Raw genomic sequence first — 24,472 nt, forward strand, 5'->3', positions numbered from 1 at the left:
AATCGTTATAAATTCTTAATGAAGTCCTTATCGTATCCTTAATTTCACAATGGTGGAATAAGGTATTGCAACTATTTTCTATTTGACATTAAATCCTCAATTTTTCGGATAGCATTTCAATGATGATGATGGTTATAATCTTATGTTTTTCATTTTTTTTTTTAAATTTTTAAATTTTTTATTTGGTATGGATTCACTCATGATCAATGTTGGTGGCTATGACTTTGTTTGCGAGAAAATTTGAAAAGGAATTGTTTGTGTTTGGCTTGCCAGTAGTGGTAGTGCATGCACATCCAAGATCTCCCATAGACGTTAGCAATCTCCTGTAACTTTAGTTTTTTTTTCTTTTTTAATCTTTTAGGCCCTCCTTGGTATACTACAAATCATTTCAAATGAAAAAATTTACGATTGCTTGGTAGGATATTGCTTAGGTTGATATTTGCACTATAGAAGTTTTGGAGTCGCTTCTTGTTAAAATAAAATGTGGGAGTAATTTTAACTGAGATGCTATTTGTTAAACTGAAAAAAATATGTGTTGAATAGCATTAAGCGCTGAATTTAAGTGTTGAAAAAGTTATTTGTTTAGATGCTGAATCATGTTTGTTACACATTGCTGAAGCTGGTAAATTGTCTTTGTTACCCTTACAATCATATTATACATTATGTTCCATGTTTCAAATGCTTTTTTCTTATCAAGCACAATAAAATATATTATTTTTTATAAAATTAAAATACAATTCATTTTTAAATAATAAATAATACTCAAATCTTCAATTTATAAATAATAATTTCTATTTATAAAAGCATACAAATTTCAAATTAAAAATAATAATGTCATACAAATCACCAAAATTTGAAATCAATATTAAAAGAACTTAATTTTGAATGAATAATTTTCGATGGAAATGAAGGATGTGTAATTATAAAAGCACTCTATGAATTAATAAGGGCAACCCACACCATGGTCATTTTTTTTTGTTTTATATGAGTTAAAGTTTTTGGAATGAGCATATTTTTAGTGAGGATGGTCTATATGGTCTAGAGATCATCCTCACCAAAAATCAATCCCATATAGACCATCCTCACTAAAAATCAGACCATTTTGAAACTTCTAACTCGTCAAAAATAGTTTTTTTTAAAAAAATGGACAATTTACGGTTCTTGAACTTGTTTTGATAGGGTTAGAAGTTTTAGGATGTGCTGATTTTTGGTGAGGATGATCTCCTCATTATAGAGATCATCCTCATCAAAAATCAACTTATTCTAAAAATTTTAACCCATATACGACAAAATAATTTAGCCATGGTGTAGGTTTATTAATTTGTGGGGTGCTTATATACTAATGAGAAGATCATCTTCATTAAAAATCAACTCATTCCAAAACCTTAAACCCATATAAGACAAAATAATTTAGCCATGGTGTGGGTTATTAATCTGTGGGGTGCTTATATACTTATCCATGGGATATAAGAGATAATATCCTTTTAAGAATACGAGCATACTTATCCATGCTCAAAAAAACGAAGGGCATACTTGTCCGTATCGAAAAAAGTGAAGTGCTTATCGCTTCAACACTTTTTTTCAGCATCAAAATAGTGTTGAATTTTTTTCACTTATTTTCAGCAATAAACGCTGAAAATATAGGGTAAACAAATGCGTTATTTTAACAAAAAGTGCTGAATTTAATTTTTTTCAGCAATAAGCACTGAAAAATAACGCAAACAAACACTGTCTTATTTGACCTCATTAAAAAAACTATTAAAACTTAAAATAAAAAATAAAAAAAATTCACTAACCGTTAACATGCATATGAATTTACACAAATACCCCTATCTTTTTTATAAAAAAATCCTTTAGTCATTGTTACATTAATATGAATATGAATTTATTAAAATACCCTTATGATGAAGGATAAGGAGGGGTATTCTTGTAGTTTTCATGTACAGGTCAATTATATTTGATAAAATTTATTTTTTATGAATGAATATCCATGTTATTGAAGCAAGTACTGAGGGGCTATTTTTGAAATCTAAAATTTTCTTTGATGAGAAGGTATTCTTGTAATTTCAAATGCAATTTAATGTATTTTTATGAGTGTATTTTTGTAAATTTACATGCATCTTGCAATAGTAGGTATCGAGCGAATTTTTTAATTTAATTAAATTCTTTTATAATAGATATTTTAATAATTTTGATATGCATAGGTTGATATTGAATAATTTTGCAATACAAATCATTTGCACGGTGCAACCAAGCACCATAAAATTAATTTCAGAAAATGATTTGCAGCATACCAAGCAGAGCCTAGTAAAAAACAAATGTACTATTCTCATTGTCATTGAGTAATGGTATTTTTATAAATGTAAAAATCTCAAAAAAATAAATAATATTTACAAGATATTTGTGAGAATTATCATATTAATAGTATTTGGAAAAATCTAAGATATTGGAGGGTAATGATCTTGATACTTGGCATAGATAAAACGAAAGAATCAATGGTGATGGAGGGATTGAAGGAGCAACCAAAATTTATGGCCATTTGTTTTGTTCACATAATTAGGAATCTAATTTTAATAATTAGAATTTTTTAATTTCAAGTCAATTTTTTAAAAGACCAAGAATATTAAAATAGAATTTAATGGTAATGTAGGTCTCAAAAAGGTCCCAAGACAATAAATTGGAGGAACTTTAAAAAAAAAAAAAAAAAAACTATCCATGTTTGTAGGATTTATGATCATAAAAACTATCACATTTCCACGATGTATCCATGCTTGATGGTAATATGAGATATACTATTGTGACCCAGCTGTTGGAGGGGATTAAAATATTTCATAGGATCACAATGAAACGTATGCATTATGTTGTGGAGCATGATAGTACTGGTCAATAAGGAGGTATTGTTAATTGAGTCACGCGTTCTGATCGGTTGAGCTCGACGCTGAGTTTGCTAGTGGGGTTCAAGGGCGGATCCCCCGAAAGAAATTTTACCCAAGGGTATTTTCATAATTTCATTAATATTATGTATAACCCTAATTAGGTTTCCTGGGGTAATTATATTTCTCGTTTTTGGTGAAAAGAGTAATTTGTGATTGAGAGTTTTCTCTTCATAGTGGAATCAATGTGATCCATAGATGTAGCTCAATCTTAAGGGAACCACGTAAAAAATTATGTTTTTGTGTGTAATTTGTGTTTTGTTTTGATTTATTTCTTAGTTGGATTGCCTGTGTTTTAGCACATTATAGATCTACAAGGTTAAGAATCTATCATAATTGCTACTATATTTGCTTATAAGAAGTTAACAAGTTAGGGCATTAATGGGTCAAGTTTTGGTTGGTTCCATGTATACCCAGAACCAGACTCAAAATTAAACACCGAACTCTTAGAACTAAAACCAACCCAATAGATACATGATACCCATTGGGTACTCTTCGGGTACTCGTTAAGATTAAAAAAAATTGAATCTAGCTTAATTACTAAGGTTTGTTTTGGTCACATGGATTACCATATTAATAATCAAACAAAATTAATCTGGCGAAAGGGTCCAACAAAATTTTATGTAAGTGAAAAATGTCCCCAGTGCCAAACCTCAACGATAGGTACCGTTGAGCCTCATCTCTATAATACATTCCAATGTCAAGGTTCAACACTGGGTAAATTTTATGAACAAAACCTTAAAAATTTTGTGAAATCAAAATAAAATTTGCTATCATTTTCCATTTAGATAACTATGGATGAGAAATGTATCAAGATTATAAGAATTTATAAATTATTTAAAAAAAATTATATAAATAAAAGAGAAATTGATAGACTTTGGTGGAAATCTTTGATAGATTGAGAATCGAATATGAGAGTAGTAGATCTACAAGGTTCACTATGGTTATTCAGATCTAGATCTTATTTGGTAGAGAATGGATCTCTCTCTCTCTCTCTCTCTCTCTCTCACTCTCTCTTTATATCAATGGTATAAAATGTTGAGAGGGATGAAGTTACAATTTAGAAGATTAATTTTCAAGGATTTATTAGAAAAATTATTAGTGAGGGTATTTTTTTTTTAAAAAAAACATGAGTTAATTTAGTATATATATATATATATGGGGGCCTTCAGTGGCAAACTTTTTAGCTAACTTTTTCGCAAAACATTTTTCAAAACATGAGTTAGAGATTTTGGAATGGGCTGATTTTTGGTGAGGATGATCTCTACGGTGAGGAGATCATCACCAAAAATCAGCACATTCCAAAACTTCTAACCCCATCAAAAACAGTTTACAAAAAATGGACAGTCCACGATTTTTCAGCTTGTAAACATGGGTTAGAAGTTTTGGAATGGGCAGATTTTTTATGATGATGATCTCCTCACCGTAGAGATCATCCTCACCAAAAATCAGCCCATTCCAAAACCTCTAACTCATGTTTTGAAAAATGTTTTGCCAAAAAGTTTGCCAAACAGTTGGCCATTGAACGCTACCCATATATATATAGGGAAATGTTCAGCAACAAACATTTTGGCAAAACATTTTTCAAAACATGGGTTAGAGGTCTTGGAATGGGCTGATTTTTGGCGAGGATGATCTCTACGGTGAGGAGATCATCATCACCAAAAATCAGCCCATTCCAAAACTTCTAATCCCATAAAAAATGGTTTACAAAAAATGGACGGTCCACAATTGTTCAACTTGTAAACATGGGGCTAGAAGTTTTGGAATGGGCTGATTTTTAGTGAGGATGATCTCCTCACCGTAGAGATCATCCTCACCAAAAATCAGCCCATTCCAAAACCTCTAACCCATGTTTTGAAAAATGTTTTGCCAAAATGTTTGTTGTTGAACGGGACCCATATATATATATATATATATATATATATATATTTGGATAACAAAGGGTATCTGAGCCAACTTTTTTGCACCAGACTAGTCCTTACGCCCCACACCCAGGCTTTACCTCACTTACTATATAAATATATATATATATATATATATTTTTTTTTTTTTTTTTTTTGATAACGAAAGGTATCCGGGACAGCTTGCGCGCACCAAACAAGTCCCTACGCCCCACACCCAGGCTTTACTTGACTTACATGAAACAATATGTGACCACTAAGGTTTATTATGAGTAAGGGGATTCGAACTTGAGACCAAAGAAGGAGAAGACTCCTTAACCCCAAGTCGGTACCATTCAGCCACCCCTTGGTGATTGTATATACTAAATAGTCATATTTTGAATATTAAAAAAAAGTGACATTTTTTTTTTCCATTTCCATAAACGTAGGGATATTTATGCTAAATGTCCTTACATAATTATCTTTTTTTTTTCCCCAATAATAATAATAATAATAAAGTTATATTGTAGGATGTTTAGAATAAAAATTCTATAAGTTTATGGCAATGGCAAAAAAGGGCCACTTGAATTTTAACACTCAAAATATGGTTGTTTACTAATGTAACTCATGTTTTTTGGACATAAATACCCTCACCTATAATTTATCTAATAAATCCTTGAAAAATAATCTTCTAAATTATAATTTACTCCACCCTTCCAATATTTTATACTAGAGAGACATCCATTTTTTCTATCAAAAAGCCATTGGAGTTCATCAAAGGGGTTCTCGATTTGAAGAACAATGGCGAACTTTGTAGATATGCGCACTCTCATGTTCAATTTACGATCTATTGAAGATTTTCACTAAGATTATCAATTTCTTCTCTATTTCCTTCATTTTTTTTTTAAATCATTTATATATTCTTATAATCTTAATATGTTTCTTGTCCATAGTTATACAAATGGGAATGAAAGCAAAAAAAATGTGATTTCACAAAATTTCTACTATTCATGAAATTTACCCAATCTGAAATGTATTATAAGCTAGTGTTGATCCTCAATGAAATGAGGATCAACGATGTGGACATTAACATAAGTTTCTACAAGTGAAAAATGTCCACATCGTCGAACCTTAATAATAGGTATTGTTGAAGCTAAACGCTAGCTATAATACATTGTAGTGTCGAGGTTCGATACTAGATAATTTTATGAACCATAAAAATTTCGTGAAATCACATTTTTTTATTACCATTTTCCATTATGAGAATATATAACCAATTTTAAAAAAAAGAAGGAAATAAAAGAGAAATCGATAATCTTGTTGGAAATCTTCAATAGATTGTGGATCGAACATAAGAATGAGAAGATCTATAAGGTTCACCATTGTTCCTCAAATCTAGAACTTCTTTGGTGAACCCCAATGACTTTTTGAGAAACAAAATGGATCTTTTTCTCTATTGCATGAACCTGTGGAATTTTTATGCTAAAAGTCCTATTATATGGTAAAAAAATAAAAATCAATTTCACGAATGTTATCTTGAATGTAAGGTTGACAAGAAGGGTAAATAAGTGATAACTATATGGTTCAATAATTTTTGCAAGACAAGATCAATTTTGTGAAGATAACTTAGGGCGTGCTTGATAGCGCTTCTAAACGCAGCATTTGGTGCGTTTGGTCAAAAAGCCAACTTCTCTTCCACGTTGCCATGCTTGATAGCGCTTCTTGATTTTGCGTTTTGAAGTTTGAAACGCAGATTGTTATATTTGACCGCTATTTTGAAAAGCGGATAACCACAGCTTCGCACAGCTGAGTTAAAAAGCGTCGAAGTGAAAAGACGAAAATAACCTTTGTCATTTATCCAGCAACAGTCCGTGATAAAACGAACGACTTCGACAGCAACCCTTCGTCCATTCAATCTTTCTCTCTCTCTCTCTCTCTCTCTCGATTTTGATAGCATCGACGACCTACCTTGATGACGGCGATAAATTTTCCGATCGTAACCCATCGACAAAGACGATGTTGTCTTGTTAAACCGAAACCCATCGATTAACAACAAAGCATTCGAAACCCATTTATTATTAAACCTAAAATCGGTGAAGACAGCGACGCTGATCGACGCCATTAACAACTCCGAGTCCGATCGACGCCATTGACGACTACGAATTGAAGTCTAAGCGAACTCAAACTCTCCGTTTGCCCCTTTTCCGATCGACGCCTTTCGATTCCTTCTCACAGCAGCTTCGAACAAGATCTGTGAGCTCCCTCTCTCTCTCTCATCGATTTGGATCTTTGATGAAATTGCAACTTGAAATTCGATTAACAGAAGAAAATTTTCTGTTACTGTTTTTCTTGTTAGATTTTTATTTAAAAAAATAATAGAAAAAATAAATATTTACCATTGATCGGGTCAGAAATTATTGCTTATTTTTGTTGCTTATTTTTATTCACCGTTGATAGGGTCAAAAATATTCACCATTGATCATGTCTGTTGCTTATTTTTCCCAACCATTCTTGGCCATATGGTATTATGAATTTATGATAACTGGCTGTTGGTAGTCTGATAACTGCCTGTATCAGTGAAGATATATAAGACTCTTAGGTTAGTTACCGAAACTTGCAGAACTGGTTAACAACATTATTTATATTTTTAGAGAAAAAAAAGTTGATAATATTGTAGACACCCGAATTTGAGCGGGCCCTCGACGCAAAATACCCCAAAAAACCAAAAAAATTGGGATGGGCCCCAAAGCCCAAATCTACATTAATAAATGTTCGAGGCCATTTACGTGACCCATGGACCCGCACACCTCACCACCCTCCTATATCCTTAAATTCAACTCACTACTATTCTACCCAAGCCCAATCACTCTCATTAAACCCAAGCCCATTATCATTACTACTCAACCCCCTATCTAATTACCCATACCCAAACCCAACCTAAGCTAAGCCCATCACATAAAACCCAAACTACTTTCCTAAACCCAACCCAACCTAAGCCCAACTTACTACCCAAATCCAATCCAACCCATCATCATCACATCAAACCAATCACCAAGAGATGACACATGTCATCATCTCCTTCCACCTCCCTCATCTAATCAACTCAACCCATAACCCTACCCTAACCTAACCTATTCCCCATCCTCTCATCATCAACCACCAATACCACAACCCATACCCTACACACCCTAACCTATTCCCCATCCTCTCATCATTAACAACCAACAACTCAACCCATACCCTATACACCCTAACCTACCCCCCATTCTTTAACAACCCACATCATAACCCATATCTCCCATACATCAAACCATCACTTTCCCTTAAAACACTCCCATAAAATCACCTCAACCCATACCTCCCATACTCTTCTCTCTAATCATCCAACCACCATCACCAATCAACTAATCTCTTCATCCCTACATTTGCCACATGTCATCATCCCTTCAATCCTCTCAAAATCAAACCAATCACTACTCATCTCTCCAAATCAAACACCATACCTCTTCAACCATCTCAACACTCATTCTCCAAACAACTCCCTTACACCACCATTCCTCCCATCAACTATCACTCATCTCACCCCACCAAACACTCTACCCAAATGGATTTGGATAAGATCCAAACCATTTGGGTTAAAACACAACCCATTTCCCTCATTACAAAACTACCTTTATTTCTCCCTCAAATTTCATACCCTTCTTCTCTCAAACCCATGCCATTATCCACTATTCTCATCCTTCACCCTATTATACCCTTAAAATACTTCCCAACCTCTATAAAAACCCCTTCATTCTCCTCTTACAACAACTAATGAAATTTTGATAAAAAATCCTCCAAAAACTACAACTCTCTACTCTATTCTACTCTCAACACCTTACTCTCAACTCAATCTTCTACAACCTCAAGCAAGTCCAAGTCAACTCAAAAGAAGAACATCAAGAAAAGCTTTGAAGATCAACTCAAGGACAATGTGGGTTCAACAAAAGGAACACCCCCTCTACATCCCCTCTTCTACTCTCCCTTTTCCCACACATTTGCACACACCACCATGGGTTAAATCACCAAAGGGCCCCTTCTACATAAGGGTGCCCTTAATGATTGAATCCAACATTGAAAGTCCCTCATATTTGAGGGCACACATCGATTTTCTTTCATTTTCATTTTTATTTTCTTTTTATTTCCAAAAAAAATCGAATCCGAGGTTACCACATTACGTGGATGGAGTAGGGTGCCTAACACCTTCCCTACTCCATAAATGGACCCCCTTACCTTGAATCGAGGTTGGACCACGTGCATTATCCGACAAGAGTCATCAAACATACAAATGTATGATTTTTCAAAAAATGTGACATCGGGTGACCATTCACACCCTTTTACCAATTTGAATGGTGGCGACTCCAAAACACCCCAAAGTGGAGGGATGTTTTCGAAAATATTGAAAATCCCATGTCCACAAATATAATAACAGATTGGAGCGTATACAAATTTGACTAAAACCTCATATATGGTGTACTATGGTGATTTTTATACAATTTCAGACATGGTTGTGCTGTGTTTTTTGAATACCTTAATACAAAATATCGACCCACACATCCATGGGGATTATCTTGTGATTCTATTTTTTTTATAAACAAAAAAAAAATTATATGCTACAATTGGGCAATATCTAGAGGAAGGATTTCTATTCTCATCATGTCTTGCATCCCAATTTAATGAAAACTTCCATTTACAAAACCAATGATTGTCATATAATTCCTGTTGTTGGTTTTACTGTTTGACATTGTTTTATTGACTCATTTATCTGTCATCTTTTCAAGTTATCTAATTGTTTTATTGACTTGGATCAAAGAAAATTATATTTCTTACTCGTCAAAATTTGTTCAGGAGTATTAAAGGGTTAGTTTGATTTTCAACACTTATTGATAGGCTTTGACACTCCATTTGGAATGAGAACAAACACTTTCCTCTCCATTTGTCTTGTTTGAGAAATTAACAAGGAGGAGACAATGTATTAGTTGCGGGCATCTCAAAATTCTTGTATCTTATATTTTAGTTAGTTACGTGCAAATAATTGGTGACTTTTCAGTCTCATCTGTTAATTGTTAGTTCAAAACATGAATGTCATATCTTTACATTCAAATACTAATAAATTAAATTACAATCTCATTATTCCCATATCCCTATAATCATGTTAGTAAGAGATGTAAACTACAAAAATATTTATTACAATCTCATTATTCTCATTAATTATGAATCTCATTATTCCCATATCCCAAAATGTGAGTCTCCAACACACTACCTACCCAAATAGTATACAATTCTTGATTGGTTCAAGGTCAAATATTCAAGGAGACAATCAAATTATTTTTTACATGTAGGGAGGAATGTTAAAATTTAGTTACATGCAAATAACTTGTGATTGTTCAGTCTCATCTGTTGATTGTTAGTTCAAAATTTTATATAGGTTTTTCTTTAACTTACACACACACACAACAATTATTGTACGTTGTACAGTCAAAGATTGAGAACACAGGGCTCCCTCACCGTATGACTGAGAACTGTACGTTTTTCTGGCTATCTATATGGTAACCTGACATTGCCTCCTGGTTTCTTTCTTTGATTATACACTGTGCAAAAGTTAAAATATATATATTTTTTTCTTTAACTTACACACGCACACACACACAACAATTATTGTTCAACCAATGAATCATGTTATATTATTGAAATAGAATATGACATATTCCATTCTATACGCTACTCTTGTTATTACCATTGACAGATGGAAGATAACAATTCAAAGAGTGCGAAAGCAGATTGGACACCCAAATAACATGAAGTTTGGGTCGAGATCTATTATGACTTAGTTAAGAAGGGGAGGAGACCGCATAAAGTACTTGACAAGACCGGTTATGATTTCTTGGTTAAGGAGTTTAATAAAAGAACAAATGTTTATTACGATAGAGGGTAAATGAAGAACAAATGGGATAGACAAAAAGGAATTTGGGGACATTGGAATAAGGTTTGCACGAATACTGACGTCTCTTATGATATTGAGACTGGCATATTAGATGCAAGTGATGAGTGGTGGGATGGGTGGTTGGATGTACATTTTTTTTATAATTTGACATTTTATTTATTTTAAGATTTTTGTTTATTTATGTAACATAGGGTTTATATTTTTTATAGCATCATCCAAAAGATGTAATATTTCGAAAGGAACCTCTGAAGTTTGCGAAACAATTGGATTTTATTTTCGGAGGCACATATGCCACTGGTAGCCGCATGTGGTCGCCTGCATCTGGTACAATGCCATCTGCATCAACACCTCAGAATGAGAATCTTGATGCGGATGATGTAGATGATGTTATGGCGACCCAACCTCCAGAGTCTGATACACCTTTCGACTTGACTCCTGATGCTGATAATAAGTTTGAGGATGATGCTAATCATAATGTACCCCTACCCACATACCCTGCTCGACGTAGAAGTGGTGATCATCTACCACCTCATGGTTGTAGGCAGAAGAAGACTACTGCAATGCAAATTAGCCAGTCATTGGAGAAGCTCGCAGATGCAGTTCATGTTCAGACATATGCTGCTACCAATCCCACTAATATTAAGAAAGGCAGTATTCAAGAGTCGGTGTCTCTCTTAGATGAACTACCGGATTTAACCCCCAAGAGTGATCTTTATCGTTTTGCATTGAAGATGTTTAGTAAGAACAAACAATTCAGAGAAATATTTTGTGCGTTACAATCAGTAGAGGTTCGTCTTGGGTGGTTGGAGGACGAGATGTCTGATTTTATAACTGGGAAAGATGTTTAGACATGTTTATATGTTACTTTAATATTTTATGTGGGTTTTATGATGCACTTATAAGGTGCAATATACATTGGTTACTTTTTGGATGTGTTATGGTGTAATATACTCTGAAGTTTGGATCATATATTTTTTGTTAATGGATATCTAATATTTTATTTGTTGTTGGATGGATATTGTGATTAATATTTTTTGTTAGATGGATATATAGGACTAATATGGATTTATAAGCAGGTCATATGGATTCAGATGATATAATTGATACCACGATTACTATCGATTCAGATGATACGACTGATACCATCGGTTTAAATGGTGATACCACCAATACTGTCGAGTCAAGTGGTTTACGTATGGCCACTACAGGAGGCGTCTTAAGTTCATTATTTTATTGCGATAATTTCTTAAATAGGGAGCCACATAGTAATAGTCAGTTAAAGGGGATTGACTTTGTACGGGAAACACTAGATGATAATCGTGTGACGTGTCATACATTATTTAGAATGGAACGACACGTATTTCTAAATTTGTGTAGTATTTTGGAAGATCAAGGTCTATTGAAGATGAGATGCTATGTTACTATTCAAAAACAACTAGCGATGTTCTTATTGGTAATAGGACATAATCAAGGTCAAAGATTAATTACAAATCATTTCGATCACTTATCTCAAACGGTTAGCAAATATTTCAACAAAGTTCTTTTGGCTATTGTGAACTTATCAATGTCCTTAATTGTACCTCCCGACCTCAATGAAGTCTCTTCGCACATTCGTAACAATCCTCGTTTTTGGCCATATTTTAAGGTAATTATATATATATATATATATATACATATTTGAAAAATATTTGTTTTATTAATGTTTATATATTAATATACCTTAAAAATATGTAGGATTGTATTGGAGCGATAGACGGGACGCATGTTAGTGCATTTGTACCAATTGCAGAACAAATACGATATCGAGGACATAAGGGACTCACACAAAATGTAATGGCAACATGTTCGTTTGACATGTTGTTCACTCATGTGGTGGTTGGTTGGGAAGGGTCAGCTAAGGATTCACGTGTCTTCCTTGAGACAGTGAATACTCCCAGTTTAAATTTTCCATATCCTCCACCAGGTATATATTTAAAAGTTTGTCAATTATATCTGTTTATATTCAATCCTAGAAATTATTACTATTATTTTTGGATAATAGGTAAATACTATTTGGTAGGCGCTGGGTACCCACTCATGGATGGTTTTTTCGCGTCTTATCGAGGTGTTCGATACCATCTACAAAACTATAGAAGATCACGGACAAATGGTCGAAATGAGCTATTCAATTATTTACATTTATCACTTCGGAATGTGATCGAAAGAACCTTTGGGGTTTTGAAAGCAAAATGGCCAATCTTGAAGTTGATGCGTTCATATAATTTGGACAAACAACGAAACATTGTTGTTGTTTGTATAGCATTGCATAATTTTATCAGAAAACAAGCAATTATCGATGAAGAATTTACTCTATTCGAGGAAGAAGGATCTATGGGAGTGGAAGAAAGATCTACGGGAGTAGAAGAAGAATGTATCACTAATCAAGAGCATCCAATTCCCCCATTAGTAGGTCGTCAAAGTCAACAAATAATGAAAATACATAAGGATTTAATAGCTGATGCCATTTTTACTGGCAATCATTGACACATTTTCATATTCTATTTTTTTATTTTGTATTGTAATTATAAATACTATTAAACGATGTTGGAATAAAGATTATACTATTTTTAAGTATATTTCGAAGATTTTATGATTATTTATTTATTGTCTTTATGTATGATGAATAGCATTGATGACAAATTATACGTATCTACCATGTTGTTCATGTGGTCGAGTGATGACATTAGTCACAGCTAAAACAAAAGAAAATTATGGGAGGATGTTTTATAGGTGTTCATCTTGGTAGGTAATATGGTATTGATATTAATGTTGGGTGCGTATTTATATTTGGTGACATTGATATTAATTCATGTGTTATTTTACTTTATAGAGACATGCAGGGTCTTTTCTGTGGGTAGATAAAGTTGATATTATCAATGATAATGTTCCTCAAGATAAAGTAACGGAGTCAAATAAGAAGAATGAAAAATATCTTTTGTATGCATTTGTTGGATGTATATTTTTCATGTTTTTTTATATTTCAGTTTTACTTATTATATTAACTATGATTATTATATTTAAATGATGTCAGAATATATATTAGATGTTATGTGGATGTGTTATGAATATACGATGTAATGTGGATGTGTTATGTACAATGTGAATTTTGGATTGCGTATTATGCAGGTATTTTGTTTATCAGGAAAATTTCATATATTCATTTTTAAGAGGAGATGCTGCTGAAATTTCTATAGAATTATAAATTTTTCTATAATTTTTATAGACATTTTAAAATTAAAATAATAATTATTTTAATTTTTATATAATTTTATTATATTTATATATATTTAGTGTAATTATATAATTATAGGAGTATTCTGGTAAATTTTAATGTATTCTGGGTGCATTATCAACCTTAAGGGTATTTTGGTCATTTTACCCTAATACAGTAAATTCTTGAAGCTGTATCAAACAGTAATTACCAGATTTTGACAGCAGATTCTGACAGCACAATACTTTTAGAAAGTTCTATCAAGCAAGCTTTTCAGTGTTTCAGATTCTGATAGTAGATTCTAACAGTAGATTCTAGCAGCTGAATCAATTAGGCTCTTATATTGCCACACCAACCTTTTCTTATTGCATCCCAATAATTAAATTAAAAAAGATTTAAAAGATATGAGAAAACCTTTTAAAACTTTTATCATGACACATAATTTATTTTTATCTTTTAACTAAAATCAAACTAAACCTAAATATGAAAAAGGGGAGAAAAATTAAGTGAAAAAGGGAAATGGGAAAAGAGAAAGAGAAAGATTCATTGAGGAGTAATAAAATCCGACAAAACAGTAAAACACTAAAAGACCTAAAAATTCACCATGGGTGGGCTACGTGTCACATCTTTCTCAATAGAAGCATCGAAATTCGATGTTGTGGTAACATTGAAGTTACAAAAAATATCATCGTACCTTGCTATCATGCCAAAGCTTTCTTTCGTTCGGTCTTCTAGGCCGCGAAAACCTTTGTTACATTTCTCACGTTCGGCTCTCAAGGAGACACCTTCATCTTCAAAGGTTCGTTAATTCTTCTGTTTTTGTTTTGGATTCTCGTCTGCTCTGTGTGTGTGTGTGTGTGTGTGTGTTTTACGACCATTAGTTCTATCTGACAAAACCCTAGAAATCTTTTAAGAAACCAAACCCTAACTAGAGTTTCTTCTTTAGTTTGTAAATCCATTCCAATTTAAAACTTTTTTCTGTTCTTAAGTGATGGTTTTTCTTATTTGATTTATGTTTTTCAATGGTTTTTTTTTAATGTTCTTTTAGCCTTGAAGATCTGTTGAGGGTGAAGGAAAACAAGATTGAAAATTTAGGGTTTTGATTCTGGTCTCAAGGTTCGAGCTTTTGGTGAAATTAGTGTTTCTATTCTGGTTATTAATGGCGGATCGTAGTGTTCCTGCTGTTTCAACTGCTCTTGCTCGTCCTATATGGATGAAACAAGCAGAAGAGGCGAAGATGAAGAGTGATGCTGAGAAAGATGCGGCTGCGAAAGCTGCATTTGAAGCAACATTCAAAGATGTTGAGATGAACACTGTGAAGGAATCCGTTTCTTCCGACAGTGATACTGAGGAAAACGAGGATTTGGTGAAGAACAAACCTTTGGGACCTGTTGATCCTTCGAAGTGCACAGCTGCTGGAGCCGGGATCGCTGGTGGTGCGGCATGTGCTGCTTCATCGTTTGTTGTGGTCACGAAGGATTCTGATGGGCGGAAGATACCCAATGGTGGTGCTCAGCTTAAGGTCAAGATTTGCCCAGGAGTTGGTGTAGGAGGATCTGAACAGGAAGGAATGGTGAAGGATCAAGGAGATGGGACTTACATGGTTACGTATGTCGTTCCAAAGAGAGGGAATTACATGGTTCATGTCGAATGTGATGGAAAAGCCATCATGGGAAGTCCGTTTCCAGTTTTTTTCAGTGCGGGTACCGGAGGTGGAGGGTTGTTGGGTCTGCCACCATTGGGTCCATTTCCAAATCTTGTAAACCAGACCATGCCCAACATGCCAAATTACTCGGGTTCTGTATCAGGGGCATTTCCAGGATTACTCGGAATGATTCCGGGTGTGGTACCTGGTGCATCGGGAGGGGTAGTTTTGCCTGGTGTGGGAGCATCACTTGGGGAGATTTGTCGGGAATATTTGAATGGTCGGTGTGTGAAAACTGATTGTAAGTTCATTCATCCTCCTCACAATTTGTTGATGACTGCATTGGCTGCAACAACTACTATGGGGACTCTAAGTCAGGTGCCCATGGCACCTTCTGCGGCTGCAATGGCTGCTGCCCAAGCGATTGTTGCTGCACAAGCACTTCAAGCTCACGCTGCTCAGGTTCAAGCACAAGCGCAATCTGTGAGAGATTCATCTGGTTTGCCTTCTATCTTCGCATTTTGTAATGTTATTATTGTCTGTGCGGTTATTCCTTTGTTGCTATTTCTTCCCTTTACTTATCAGTTCTTAACTACCTTTAATTGCCCGTGAATTAATTAGAGAGCTGCTATTGGTACCTCAATTTCCTAAATTATTTATCACACCTGAATTAAAGATTAAAACACATCATTTGAACATTACAAAAGTTTGGTTCAAGTTATTACCTCAACAATACAAAAGCATTATAATACATTCAAACAACTTCAGCAGTTGTTTACAATTAGGAAATGCTCAATTAAGATCCTAAATCTCGGAAATAGATATCTTAACAAAGCACCCCAACTTTTACTTATTCTCAACCACTGATTCATTTTAAAAAAGAAATTTAATTGGGGTGTAACAGATAAAGTTGGGGTGCCAATATCAGCTTTCATTAATTATTATTATTTTTGCTAAATTAAAATATGCACAGCTCATATCTGAATAAATTTGCTTGCTTCCAGAGCTTGTTTCCACGGTCGGTTTTAATATATATTCTTTCATGAAATGCTCAACCGAAGAGAAGAGTGTAATCCATCATGTTTTCCGGTTCTTTTAGTAGGTAGTTGCCAATGTTTGGTGGGGAGGGCATAGCTCTTTTATGTTCTCTTTTTTTCATGAGGAGGGAAGGCGGTCAATCCTGTCCATCTGCAATAGAGAAAATGTCCCATTCTAAGGATTCCTTTCAAGGCACCTTGATGATTATGGATTTTCATACCATCTTGTAGGGTCAAGTCAAGAGCTGCTAAATCGGGTTCTCATTTGTGTGAAGTTAGTATGACCGCTTTACTTATAATTGGGAATCAATTTAGAAACATTCACTGGACTCTTGGAGTTAGTCTGACTTGATCTCAACGCTTCGCAGACTTCAGATTAATCATCATTCTAGTAAAGGCTTTTATTGAAGGGGCTTCTGTATCAGTGGTTTTTCATTTCCAGAGAATTTAGAGGGTTCCTTTTAAGGATTTTTTTTTATTATAGATCGGAGCACCACATGGACCAATAAAAGTCAAGTGCTATAGCACAGGTGTCAAGTTTGATGATGTAGCATATCATAGGCTTTGTCAATATTGTAGCTTGTTGGATGGGCCTGATTGGTGCACGTATGAGAAAAGATACATGCTTTAGTGGTTGGGGAGGAAATCAGTATGGATACTGTACAATACCCATTCCGCTCTTGACAAAGGTATTCGTGTGACGTTACTCATAGGGAAGGCGATGATGTGTTAGGCTTTAGCGAATAGGTTGATACACTCACCATGTGTTTCCAAGTACTAATCATGTGTTTAGTATTAACAAGTTTGGCATTTTTGAGCCAAGTGCATCATTCTCTTTTTACATCACTTCACACTTCTATAAGTAGGCCCTTGGGGGTCGAAAGGGAAACACTTTTTGGAAAGTCAGAGGCTTAGAGCTTTGTTGAAGATTTTTCCCAAACTATCCTTTGTTCTCTCTCTCTTTGTTCTTGTTCGAAGAAATAGTGACTGAACGGTTGTCCACTTGGTTTAGGTGGAAACTGTCACCTCACCCAACCTTTCAACCAAATTGTATGCTCATGTTAACGTGTTCTCGTGCAGATGAGAACTATGTGTATTATCATGAGCAAATGCCAACTGATGTGTAACCTCACTCGCGAGAAGCCTTTATTTGCACCCCACAGAAGAAGAAAGTCGTTATTGATAATTCAATATCTCTGTCAAGTATTCATGAAGGTTTGCACTATGTAGGAGGTGTAGTACCTAGTCATAAACTTAACCTCTTGTCTTCAGCGATTCTTCCATGAACATTCATGACTTGAGCAGCCATTCTTTGATGAAAGTTTTTTAGCAGATGCATTTTTATATATCTAAGTAACTACTTTGTTACTATTTCTTACCATTTTCCGTTAAATGATCTTAACACAGAATATGTTTTGTCTTCAGAAGCTGGTAATTACTCAAGTCCGTTTAGCATTTTTGGCCTTTTAATTGTAACCAATAGCCTTTTTTTTTGCTTGACCCATAATCTTTTGCTAGTGTCTTGGTTTTTTTTTTTCCTCTGGTTCTGTAGAATTTTCTACTGTGTCGGTTTTTATGAAATCCGAGTACTTGTTTATTTAGGTGTTATATGATAGATGGTTTGGAGCTTTTACAAGTGTTAACCTGACAACTAAGTTATTCATCATTCAATTTGAAGATTATTTGTTGGTGTTACCTTTTTCTTATCATGGGCAGTGCTATCCTGTCTTGATGTAACCCGTGCATCTGCTTTGAATGTGTTTGCAGTATTACTAATATCTTGACATTTCTTTTATGTTCATTATCAGATTCACGTGACAAAGCAGGGAAAGCTGATTCTCTTAAAAAAACACTGCAAATCAGCAATTTGAGCCCTCTTCTTACAACGGACCAACTGAAACAGCTGTTTAGTTACTGTGGCACTGTTGTCGAATGTAGCATCACTGATTCCAAGCACTTTGCTTATATAGAATACTCAAAACCAGAAGAAGCAATTGCAGCTCTGGCATTAAACAATATGGATGTTGGGGGACGTCCAATGAATGTTGAAATGGCAAAATCCCTTCCTCCAAAACCAGCAATTCTAAATTCGTCCATGAATCAGTCTTCCCTACCTATGGTGATGCAGCAAGCAGTTGCCATGCAACAAATGCAGTTTCAGCAGGCTTTGCTCATGCAACAAACAATGACTTCACAACAAGCAGCGAACCGAGCTGCAACAATGAAATCCGCAACAGAGATGGCGTCGGCTAGAGCTGCAGAAATAAGTAAAAAATTAAAAGCTGATGGTGTGGGAAACGAAGAGAAAGGAGCAAGCCGAAAGTCAAGGTATTTAATATGTCCTTTGCAGTTCTCATTGTAGGCTGCGAACTTTGCCTTTTTTAAACCTTAATAAAAAGCTTAGCCGCATTTGGGGCTACATAACTTTTTGTGCCTCTCAAAGACACCAATGTGGTTTGTATTCAGATATTTAATGTATCAGTTTTGAAGAAACTTGATGCATACAGTAGTGAACATGGGAAACTCGTGTATTAGGCACTTTGGTCGACCATTCGATGGTTCAAATCTAGGATTTCTTGGGGATAAAGGGTTAACTAGATTAGATTATCCCAATATCTGGTCCACAAAGAAATTTCTAGATGAGTAGGATAAGATCATCTGTTTAGGTCAATGTGGTGATCTCCAATGTTGAATCTTATTCAATTAAGGGCTGGAATACTCTTCAGGAGTGCCCCTTCAACTTCTCTATGATTTGAAAAATTGGTGTGTAGGTGGAAATAGTATTATTTGATAGAAGTGAACTGTACCAAATTTTTTTTCTTCTAATTTTATTTTTGCGCAACTGATATGGCTGTCCTTGTCATCAGGTCTCCTTCCATCTCTCGTCCAAGATCAAAGTCCAGGTCACGATCACCTGTCAAGTATCGACGCAGTCGAAGGTCTCGCTCTTTTTCACCTCCAGCTCGTCATGCAAGGGATAGGAGATCCAGGTCGCCTGTGCGATCTCGCCATCACACAAACTATGGCAGTGAGCGGCGGTCCCACAGGCAGGTTAGGGATAGCAATGACAGATCTGGAAGATGGGAAAGGGATAGGACACGCGATCATTATTCCTCTGTTTCAATAAGAAATAGGAGGAGTGTGAGTCCTCGTACAAGAAAATCATCTCGGGCTGGTTCAGCCTCACCGAAACACCGTAGAGAAAGTTTAAGCCCCAGAACAAAAAAGTCATCTCGAGCAAGTTCAAGGTCACCAAGGCATCACCGAGGTAATGTGAGTCCTCGAACAAGGAAATCATCTCGGGCTGGTTCAGGCTCACCAAAATTCCATAGAGAAAGTTTAAGTCCTAGAACAAAGAAATCATCTCGGGCTAATTCGAAGTCACCAAGGCATCACCGAGGGAGTAGGTCGTCCCCACGACGTACCCATGAGAATGTTTCACACTATAGAAGGCGCTCAAGGTCTAAATCTGCTGAAGATGAGGCTCATTCTGATGATAGAAAAGATAGAGATAAATCTGAAAAATTGAAACTTGACAGACGAAATGATGAGAAAACTGACAACCGAGGGAGTAAGTCATCCCCACGACGTGCCCATGAGAGTCTCTCACACTATAGAAGGCGCTCAAGGTCTAAATCTGCGGAAGATGAGCCTCGTTCAGATGATAGAAAAGATAGAAATAAATCTGAAAAAGTGAAACTTGACGGAAGAAATGATGAGAAAACTGACAGAGCTACTAAGGAACTGGATCTTAGTGCAAAGGACTCAAGGGACTTGAAGGAATATGGGACTTCAGATCCTCGTAGGAAGGACACATTATTGGAGGATGGAAGCTCAAGTGATGAAAAGTACGGAAGTAATCATAAAAGGTCAAGACTGGATGACAAAGATTCAGAGAAACATGATTCTGCCTTCAAGGATAAGAACGACTTGATGGATGTAAGTGAAGGTGTGAAATCTCCATCAGTTTCGGCTCGTTATAATGATTCAGCACCTGTGGATGATAGAACCCATTCTAGAACTAAGGATTCAAGCAGGTATGAAAAGTCTACGTCGGACCGTAGAAGACATGAGAAAATCGACACTATCAGAAGAGAACGAGATACTTCTGGCATGGATAGAGCTCATATTGGCTGTGAGGACTTAAGCAGGCATGGGAGGTTGACTTCGGAGAATAAAAAACATGAGAAAGTTGAGTCTGTCCGTAGGGAAAAAGACCACTTGGATGATGATTCCACATACACGAGGGAAGGTAGGAGAGCCTCAGATTATTCAAAGTCAAAACACCGCAAGAGTAGTTCAGAACATCAAGAGGATGTTAGAGGTACAAAAAAGCGACACAAATCCGAGAGGTCGAAGCTCGAGGAAACCGATTCTGTCACCAAGGTACTTACCTCTGTTGGTTTTGATTCTTTCAATGCAGAGGACGATGGCATTGCATGTTCTCCAAAGTTGAAGACTCGTAAGAGTTCGTCCTCGATTGGAGATGGAACTTCAAGGGATCCAGAAGATCTTGGTAGGCGTGGAAAATTCATACTGGAGAGCAGAAAACTTGGAAGAACTGATTCTATTACCAAGGAAGAAGGTTATCTTGGTGACGGTTTGGAGGGAGTAGGGGAAGACGGGAATGTTGCATATATCTCAGCAGATTGGGAAGGTAATGGGATACCCGAAAAATCTAGTCCAATTCCGAAGCAGCACGATTATGCTGACTATGATTCCGAGGGGAGTGGTGATGGGATGATAACATATTCTTCAATGCCGGAGACTCGAAAGAAACATTCACTGTCATTTGATAAAAAAACCTCTAATGATGCAGAGGATTTGGGCCGAGATGGAATGTCAATGTTGGAGCATGGCAAGTTTGACAGCATCAAGGATCGGGATTATGTTGATGATAGCTCAAAAGACGGGGAATGGGAAGATGAGAATATTGTTTACTTGGCAAAGTTTGAGAGTCATGAAGAAAGTTCAGTGTCACAGAATCATGGAAACTCTTTAGCTGCAGATTTTGAAGGAACTGTTTTGAGCAAGGATGAAAATTATTTCATTGACGATTCTACAGAATTGATGGAAGATATCAAGATTGCAGGATCATCGGCAGTGGATCGGAACTGTAAGGACCTTAGGGGCTCTGAACCACATATGAAGTTTAAATTGGAATATGTATCTATCTCTTATTCAGGAGTTTCTTCTGCAGGAGCTGACAATGAGTGTGGTGCTTGTGACAAAAATTGAGTCGACATGGAGGAGCTCATTAAGATTCTTCTAGATATAGTTCTTCGGGATGGGCTTTTGCTGTTCTCTCCTATAGTTTCTCTTCTGATGCTCGGCATCTGCTGCGACCTTTCAGTCTCTTCCTTAAAAAGTTAAAAATATGTTTTTATTTGTTAATCTTTTGCAGGTCCGTGGGAGAACTGATTGGAACGTGAGCATAGGCACCATCTTGGTTTGGTCAGTATTTTCAAGGAGTGTATTCTTGAGCCCAGGACCTATCATGCAATCTGTAACAAACTTGTTTACTGCTTTAGCTATGTTAGGCTGCATTTCTTGATTAAGGTGCATATTTCAAGGACAATTGTAAATTTTGTGGTCTTTTCTTTGATCCAGGTTTTATTTTATCTTTGAGTGATGTCAGAACGCTTTGCTACGCCTTAATTGCCTTGATGTTCTTAACTACTAGGATTTACACCTTGACCAATGCAGGTCCTTTGAAATTTGTATAAGTTGCTGCATGAATGACTTTTCGGTGGAAAAGAACAGAATGGTTGATGTCTAACAAAGCGAACCAGCTCAGTAGGTTTGTTCGCCAGAATACATTCCCAATGGTTGTTAGATTATATTACAGGGACCAATAAAATAATAGTTCATGAAAGGCTTCTCTATTTGCAATTTTGTTCACTCTCTAAAGTTATGCTTGGCTGGCTTTTGTGATGATGAGCCATTCTGAGGTTTCTGATTATAGGCTTCATGAATTGCCTTTAATGGTGTGGTGGTGCCTGTCATATCCGAAACGTGTGCAGGTGTTATATGTTGGGTTCTTTTGGAGCTTTCTTAGAGCAAGTTGCAGTGTTCATCATCTCTGATTGTGGATTAAGGTATGGAGACCTATTTGGTTACAGATTATGAGTCTTACCTTGGGGTTGTGGTGTCTCCATCATTAGCCGAGGATGGAATTTGGTTGAATTGAGAACTTTCCTTTTAAATTTCTTGCATGTATCTTACTTCTATTCTTATACTTGATGCATTTTTTTTCCTCTCCCCATTTTTTTTTTTTTTTCCCAATTCTTCCCCTCTTCTTTTCCCCCTTTTTTTTCTGGACTTTCTTTGGTTAGGCAAGCTACTTTAAGGTCAAGTGAAACCAATGATGCTGGTTTGATATTAGCAAAGCAACCTCACTGTGTTGGCTATGAGCAGATCATCTGAATTCTTGTACTCTTGGTCCATAATGAGTTGATTTTAACAGGTAATTTCTGTGATATTGATTGTATGAGTCTGGTCAGACAGAGGAACTGCGTTTAAAGGTTATCCAAATCAAGGCTGCAGTTCAATTTTACTATTTAGAACTCTAGGTGCATGGATGTGTTCTTTTTTCATTTTTACCTTTGAATTTTGATTTAGGCACATCACATTTGATAAATTGTGAAAGACTTGATTCACATCTAATATATTGTGTTTTAGTATATTTGCCTTCACGTAATAATAGTAGTTAATTATGACATTGTTTTAAATCCTTTTTTCCCTCCTTTTTTACTTTCTCCCTCATTTCTCTCTCTCTCTCTCTCTATTTTTTTTGGGTTTCTTTTTTCCCTTTTGCCTACTTTAGGGTGAGCTATGGATGAGGGAGGTGGATTGAGAGCTGACGCCCTTGGTTTGAACCTGTTCTTAAACTTGCTGCTGCAAGTGGTTGTGCCAAATACTTCCTTGTGTTTTCTCTCTCTTTTCATTGTGTAATGAAATTGTTTTTGACAGAGGAAACAGGTAATGGGCGTAGGAGATTTTGCATTGTCTTTCTTTCTTTGGGTAGTGGAGTCTGTTACTCTTCTATTCTTTTAGTTGCTTTGTTGCTATCTACAGAATTCAATCTAGAAGCTGTGTTTTATGTTGAAGAAAAATATAGAGCTTTTCTCTTTTAGTTTCTACTCCTAGGGGATGTTTGGTAACACTATTAACTGTGTGGTGTTACTTTAGCTGTAGCAATTAATTTCTGTTTGTTTTTTTCAAGGGTGTGTAGAATTCCGTCTTCTACTATTGGGCTGATATTTGTGATTTTATTTTTAGGTTTGTTGACATGATATACAATTAGTAGCAATCATTGAATGGATATAATTTATAAACTGTCATTGGTTACTTGTCATTTCTTCATTTGTTGATTCTATTTCTATTTTTTTTAAATCATAAGTATCATGCACGAAGAGAACTCATTCAAAATCAAACTCTTGCACGTTGTGGTGCAATAGATTAGGACACATCTCTATAGACCTCCTATGAATGTTAGTTAGGGATTGCAATCTATTGTTTTCTCGGTTTCTTGTCCTTGTGGGGATTGCATTAAGGGTGAACGGATGATGCCTCTAGAACTGGAAGTTAATAGAAATTTGATCTCGTTTATTCTCTTTCACAAGTTCTCATTGTGACTCTTGGTGCAAGATTTTTAAAGAGTTCAAAGGGGTGCTCTTTGAGAACTTTCTAGTTCGGTAGGATAGAGTTTGTAGTATTTCTGAGCTTTAGATTGTCTAGT

At 35.5% G+C, this 24,472-nt stretch overlaps 1 protein-coding gene across 8 annotated transcripts; it reads left to right on the top strand.

The window, feature by feature from the left end:
• Positions 1-14,707: 14,707 nt before the first annotated feature.
• On the top strand, positions 14,708-23,955 carry LOC147382692 (RNA recognition motif (RRM)-containing protein). 8 transcript variants are annotated; one of them, XR_015173636.1, is made up of 9 exons: positions 14,708-14,848; positions 15,098-16,193; positions 18,540-19,059; positions 19,599-21,847; positions 21,932-22,290; positions 22,438-22,531; positions 22,755-22,829; positions 23,067-23,197; positions 23,558-23,955. XR_015173636.1 is itself a non-coding variant. In XM_086428478.1 (6 exons), coding segments are annotated over exons 2-6 (3,657 nt in total). In that variant the 5' UTR covers positions 14,708-14,848; positions 15,098-15,208; the 3' UTR covers positions 21,934-22,407. The 8 variants fall into 8 exon arrangements, 2 of the variants coding, with proteins under 2 accessions (XP_086284604.1, XP_086284603.1); XR_015173639.1 differs by having other exon boundaries at positions 22,438-22,527; XR_015173638.1 differs by having other exon boundaries at positions 21,932-22,185; positions 22,342-22,531.
• Positions 23,956-24,472: the final 517 nt, after the last annotated feature.

The sequence above is a fragment of the Akebia trifoliata genome, chromosome 16, assembly GCF_017979445.1.
Source record: "Akebia trifoliata isolate Shusen 1 chromosome 16, ASM1797944v1, whole genome shotgun sequence".
Taxonomy (NCBI): domain Eukaryota; kingdom Viridiplantae; phylum Streptophyta; class Magnoliopsida; order Ranunculales; family Lardizabalaceae; genus Akebia; species Akebia trifoliata.